The 6,677-nt window shown below is 53.7% G+C and overlaps 1 protein-coding gene across 1 annotated transcript; it reads left to right on the top strand.

Annotated features, from left to right (window-relative positions):
- Positions 1 to 3,644: 3,644 nt before the first annotated feature.
- LOC146420965 (uncharacterized) lies at positions 3,645 to 5,090 on the top strand (the record flags this gene model as incomplete). The annotated part of the gene is made up of 1 exon (XM_085047849.1): positions 3,645 to 5,090. A coding segment is annotated over one exon (1,446 nt), but the record flags the coding sequence as incomplete, so codon positions are not given.
- Between the last annotated feature and the right edge of the window lie 1,587 nt (positions 5,091 to 6,677).

Here is a 6,677-nt window from a genome sequence, read left to right as displayed (position 1 = left end):
TCTCAGAATTTCTTCAATTCTCTCACAATTCCCTCAGAATTCCCTGAGAATTTGCTCAATTCCCTCAGAATTTCCTCAGAATTGTCTGAGAATTTCCTGAATTCCCTCGGAATTCCCTCGGAATTCCCTCAGAATTCCCTCAAAATTCTCTCAATTCCCTCAGAATTCTCAGAATTCCCTGAGAATTTCCTCAGAATTCCCTCAATTTCTTCAGAATTCCCTCAGAATTCCCTGATAATTTCCTCGGAATTTCCTGAATGAACTCAGGATTCCTTCAGTTCCTTTGGATTTTTTCAATTCCCTCAATTCTCTGAGAATTCCCTCAGAATTAACTCAGAATTTCCTCAGAATTCCCTGAGAATTTTCTTAATTCCCTCAATTCTCTGAGAATTTTCTCAGAATTCCCTCAGAATTTGCTCCAATTCCCTCAGAATTTTCAGACTTCAATCAGAATTTCCTGAGAATTTGCTCAGAATTCCCTCAATTCTCTAAGAATTTGCTCAGAATTCACTGAGAATTTCCTTCCATTCCCTCAGAATTCTCTAAAAATTTGCTCAGAATTAACTCAAAATTCCCTCAATTTCCTCAGAATTCCCTCAGAAGTCCCACAATTCACTCAATTCCCTCAGAATTTATTCAATTCCCTCAGAATTCTCTCAATTCTCTGAGAATTTGCTCAGAATTCCCTCAATTCCTTAAGAATTCCCTCAGAATTCCCTCAGAATTTCAATTCCCTCAGAATTCCCTTGGAATTTCCTCAGAATTCCCTCAGAATTCGCTCGAATTCTCTCAGAATTTTCAGAATTGCTTCAGAATTCCCTCAGTTTCATCAGAATTCACTCAATTCCTTCAGAACTTCCTCAGAATTTTCTCAATTCTCTCAGAATTTTCTGAGAATTCTTTCAGAATTAACTTGGAATTCCCTGAGAATTCCTTCAATTCCCTCAATTCTCTGAGAATTCTCTCAGAATTCCATCAATTCCCTCAAAATCCTCTCAGAATTCTCAGATTTAACTCACAATTCCCTGAATTCCCTCAGAATTCCTTCAATCCCCTCAATTCTCTGAGAATTCCCTCAGAACTTTCAGAATTCGATCAGAATTTCCTGAGAATTTGCTCTGAATTCACTCAATTCCTTCAGAATTCCCTCAGAATTCCTTCAATTCCTTCAGAATCTCTTCAATTCCCTCAATTCTCTGAGAATTCCCTCAGAATTCCCAAAATCTCCATCCTGGTTTTTCCAATCCTTGGGGATATTAAAACCAAAAAAAAAAAATCATGGATTGGAGGCAAAACCAGAATTCCCTGAGGGGAAAAATTCCCCAATTTTTTTGGGGAAAAAGAGGAATTTTGGGAATTTCCCACATGCCTTTGGGATTGGGGGGAAAAAATCAGGAATATTCCTGCTGATCCTGAATTTTTTATTTGCCTTAAAAATTTCCCAAATGTTGGGAATTTGGGTTTGAATCCGGATTGATCAAAATCCGGAGGTTTGGAATAAAATTCCATAAAAATCCAGAAGTTTGGGATAAAATTCCATAAAAACCCAGAGGTTTGGGATAAAATTCCTTCCCTTTTCCCAGGTTTTTCCAGGTTGAATTCCCAGTTCTAGCCCAGGTTTTTGGGGATTTTTCCAGCCAAGTTTTCCCTAGAAAGTTGGGAATGCTGAATTGCAGGAAAGAGCTGGAATTTTTCCAGGTTTTGGGAGGAAATTCCAAGATTTTGGGCTGAAATTCTCAAATTTTGGGATGAACTTCGCAGGTTTTGGGACAAAATTATCCAACTTTTGGGATGAAATTACCAGTTTGGGGTGAAATTTTTCAGATTTTAGGACAAAATTCCCAATTTTTGGGCTGAAATTTCCCAAATTTTCTGGTAAAATTTCCAGGTTTTGGGACTAAATTCCCAAATTTGAAATTTCTACATTTTGGGTCTGAAATTTCCACATTTTGGGATGAAATTTCCACATTTTGGGCTGAAATTTCCCAAATTTTGGGATGAAATTCTCAGATTTTGGCCTAAAAATCCTAAATTTTGGGATGAAATTCTGAAATTTTGGCCTGAAATTTCCAGAGTTTTGGATGAAATTCTCAGATTTTAGGACAAAATTCCCAATTTTTGGGCTGAAAATTCCACATTTTGGTCTGAAATTCCCAATTTTTGGGATGAAATTCCCAACTTTTGGGCTGGAAAAAGCTCCAATCGCAGGGCAGGGACACCTTCCACTATCCCAGGACTCTCCCTGGATTTGGACAATTCCAGGAGCAGCCAAATCCTCGGAATTCCAGCCCAAAAATTCCAGAAAAAATCGGGAAAAATTCGGGAAAAATCCCAATCCCGCAGAGCTGTGCTTGGGGCTGAACCTTTCCCAAGGAATTCCCAGGAATTCCCAAAAAATTCCCAATTTTCCACCTCGAAAGGAGGTGAATTTCCACCTCAACATCCATAAATTCCATGGAAAATCCTCCTGGAATTTCCTCCCCTTGGAGGATTTGAGTTTCTCGAAGCTCCAGAGAGTTTTTCCCACTTTGGAATTCCCAAAATTCCTGAAATTCCCGGTGATTTTCCATCCCTGCCATCCCGGACAATGTACAGAGCTTTTTACCACTTGTATATTAAATTATTTAATAGTTTTTTTCCGTGTTTTTGTTGGTTTGTTTTTGGGGGTTTTTAAATGGAATTTTCATAGGAAATAATCTTGGAATTTTAGTGGAATTTCAACTTTTCTTCGGGAGGATTCTTTCCGTCATTCCCGGATTTCCCTGGCTTGGAATGGCCAAGGAATTTGGGAAAATTCAGAATGATGCTGAGGGTGAAATACTTTTGGGAATGAGCCTGGTGGGTTCGGTTCTTCCCATCCTGGGATTCTAAGGGTTAAATCCTTTCGGGAATAATCCCAAGGATTAAATTCTTTAGGGAATGATCCTGATGAGTTCAGGTTATCCTGTCCCAACATTCCAATGGTTAAATTCTTTGGGAATGATCCTAAGGATTAAATCCTTTCAGGAATGATTCCAGTGGGTTCAGCTCATCCCATCCTCGGATTCTAAGGGTTAAATCCCTTCGGGAACAATCCCGAGGGTGACATTCCTTCTGGAATGATCCTCAAGGATTAAATCCTTTCAGGAATGGTCCTGGTAGGGTTAAATCCCTTTGGGAATGATCCCAATGATTAAATTCTTTGGGAATGATCCCGAGGGTGAAAATCTTTAGGGCATGATCCCGATGGGTTCGGCTCATCCCGTCCTGGGACTCTAAGGGTTAAATCCTTTCGGGAATGATCCCAAATGTTAAATCCCCTTGGGAATGATCCTAGTGGGTTCGGCTGATCCCATCCTGGGATTCTAAGGGTTAAATCCCAATGGGAATGATCCCAAATGTTAAATCCTTTCAGGAATGCTCCCGAGGGTTAAATCCTTTCGGGAATGATCCGAAGGGTGAAATCCCAATGGGAATGCTCCGAAGGGTTAATTCCTTTCGGGAATGATCCCGAGGGTTAAATCCCAGTTGTAATCATCCCACAGGTTAAATCTTTTCGGGAATGATCCCAAGGGTTAAATCCCAATTGGAATGATGCCGAGGGTTAATTCCTTTCGGGAATGCTCCGAAGGGTTAATTCCTTTCGGGAATGCTCCCGACGGTGACATTCCAGCGGCACTGACCGCACGGGGCTCGGCCGGGCCGGAGCGGGCAGCGCTGAGCACATCGCACCGGCCGGGGAGGAGCCGAACCGGCACCGGGAGCTGATCCATCGGCACCGGCATCTCCTCATCCTCCGGGACCGGGACCGGCACCAGGATCGGGATCTGTCCCGGTACCGCAACGGGATTCACTTCCTGCCCCCGGTACCGACCGGAGCTGCTCCGGGACCGGATCAACACCGGGACCAACGCTCCTTATCCCCACCCCAGCATCTGCTCCCGGTACCGGCACCGGACCGGGACCTCATCCCCTGCTCCCGGCCCTATTCCCGGTACCGGCATCGGCACCGACTGGAGCTGCTGCGGGACCGAACCGGACCGGGATTTCAGCCCCAGCGCCCGGCTGATCCCGCGGGTCCGGGGCCTGCCCCTGGTACCGGTACCGACCGGAGCTGCTCCGAGACCTTATCCGTGCCCCCGGTACCGGCCGGAGCTGCTGCGGGACCGGATCAGCACCGGGACCAACCCTCGGGATCTGCTCCCGGTACCGCCAGCGACCGGAGCTGTTCCAGGAGCGGAGAGGGACCTCATCCCCTGCTGCCGGTACCGGCCGGACTGCTCCGGGACCGAACCGGACCGGGACCTCATCCCCTGTTGCCTGCCTGGCCCCTGCTGCCGGTACCGGCCGGAGCTGCTGCGGAACCGGCCCGGGATGGGATCGGGATCAACTCTCCTTCTCCCCAGCCCGGGCTCTGCTCCTGTCCCGGCCCGCCCTGTGCTTCGGGATCTGCTCCCGGTACCGGCACCGGGCCCAGCCCCTCATCCCGGCTCTGCCCCTGTTCCCGGTACCGGGCCCAGCCCCTCTCCGCGGCTCCCTGCCCTGTTCCCGGTACCGGCACCGGGCCCAGCCCCTCACTCCCGGCCCTGCCCTCTCTCCCAGCCTGCCGCCGCTCCCGGCCGAGCCGCCCCGGGCCCAGCCCCGCTCCCGATGGCTCCCGCTCGCTCCCGCGGCTCCCCGGGGCAGTTTCCCCTCAGCACCCGCAGCTCTGCCCCGGCCGCAGCCCCGCCCTCAGAACCGGCTCGGCCGGGCTCCGGTGCCTCCCCCCGCTTCCTGCCGCCGGCCCCCCCTATCTGCGGCCCCAGCGCGGCCTGCGCGGGCGGATAAGGGCGGCTGGAGCGGCGGCTCCTCCCCGCGGGCAGCGCATCACCTCAGCCGGCCCCGGCAGGAGCGAGCGCCGCTCGGCCGCGGGGGGACCCGCCGGGAGGAGCCATGCCGGCCGCGCCGCGCCGCCCTGCCCCGCCCACGACCCGCGGGCAGCGTTCCTATTGGCTGACTCTGCCCGCTCGCGGCGTTCTATTGGATGGAACATCCGTCAATCAAATGTAAACCACGCCTTTTTGTCCCTTCACAGCAGGGGCGAAGCGCGCACCACGGGGGCGCGGCGCTGATTGGTTAATGCGCCCGTCAATCAAAAACAGGCCGCGCCTCTTTCCCTCACCGCTTACTACGGGAGGTGGGGCTAAAACCGGCTCTCCGCGCTGATTGGCTAAGAGCCGGTCAACCCAGCTTCCCATTGGGCGGCGCGGCCGTCAATCATTAGTTTGAAGCTTAAAAAAAAACCCACCCAACGCGGCGCCCCAGGCCTGGGCAGGGGGCGTGGCCGGGCGCGAGGGTGTCCCAAATCTGCCTGGCAACGGGGGGGGTCCCCGGGGGGCGCGATGGCGGCGGGGAGGACAGCGGAGGGGAAGGGGCGAAGGGGAGGGAGGGGAGAGGGAGGGCAGGGAGAGGGGAGGGGAGAGGCCGGGAGGGGCGGAGGGCGAGGGGGGGCGGGTCTCCCTGGCGCGCAGCCCCGCCCCCTCCTGTGTGGCCACCTGGGGGAGCCGCTCCCCTCCCCACAGGCCCCAGTCCGGGCCGGGCCCGCTGAGGAGGGGAGGGGGCGGCTCTGAGGGGGCTCCGGACAGTGAGTGACCCGCGGCCCGGCCATCCCGCGGCGCGTGTGCGGGGATCGGGGACACCTCCTCACTCGTCCCCGCTTGCCCGAGGGGCGCTCGGGGCGGCGGAGGGGAGGGAGGAGCGGGAGGAGTGCGAGGGGCCAGGGGGGTGGGGGGGGGGCGTGAGGGGAAAGCGGGGGCGGGAAAGGCGGTGGCGGGCGGGGAGCGCTGAGGGGAACTGGTGTGAGCGGCGCAGAGCCCGCAGCCGTGAGGGGAGCCGGGGGGTGTCGGGTGGGCGGAAAGTGCGGCGGGCCGCCAGCGAGGGGGGGAGGAGAACCGTAATAAAAAAAGCGAAAAAAAAAAAAGAGAAAAAAAGAAGCGAAGGTTGGGAAGTCCGAGGGGAGGGTGGGCACGGCTGAGGGGGTGCCAGGGAGGAGCGGGAGTGCATCCTGGGAGTTGCCCGATAGGCACAGCCACCAGAGCATGTCAGCAAAGGCGGATTATTGGTGCCACAGCCTTGGGAAGGCGGGGGAGGGGAGTGGGGGAGGGGACGGGCCACCTCCGGGGCCACCAGGGCCACCACGGGGCCACCAGGGCCACCACAGGGCCGGCGGGCCGGCGGCAGGGCCTGAGGGGATCGTGAGGGGAGAGAGACTGAGGGAGAGACTGAGGGAGACTAAGAGAGGCAGAGCGGCGCTCCGGCAAGCGGGATAAAGTTTGGGCTCGGGGCGGGGAAAGGCTGTGAGGGGAGAGAGAGAGAGCGGGGAGAGAGTGAGGGGAAAGGTGAGGAGTTGGGGAAAAACTGGGGGAAAAGCGGGTTGGGGAAGGTGAGGGGTTTGAGGATGAGGTGAGGGGTTGGGGGAAAAGATGAGGAGGTTGGGGAAAAGCTGAGGGGATTGAGGATGAACTGAGGGGTTTGGGGAAAAACTGAGAGGTTTGGGGGAAAACTGAGGGGTTTGAGGGAGAGATGAGAGGCTTGAGGATGAACTGAGGAGTTTGGGGATAAACTGAGGGGTTTGGGGGAGAGGTGAGGGTTTTGGGGAAAAGCTGAGGAGGAGTTTGGGGAAAAACTGAGGGGTTTGGGGGAGAGATGAGGATTTGGGG

Source organism: Lichenostomus cassidix, unplaced genomic scaffold, assembly GCF_008360975.1.
Source record: "Lichenostomus cassidix isolate B80296 unplaced genomic scaffold, HeHo_3.0 HiC_scaffold_813, whole genome shotgun sequence".
In the NCBI taxonomy this organism is placed as follows: domain Eukaryota; kingdom Metazoa; phylum Chordata; class Aves; order Passeriformes; family Meliphagidae; genus Lichenostomus; species Lichenostomus cassidix.
Note: the sequence above shows the minus strand (reverse complement) of the source record. Positions and strands in the feature narration are given on the sequence as shown.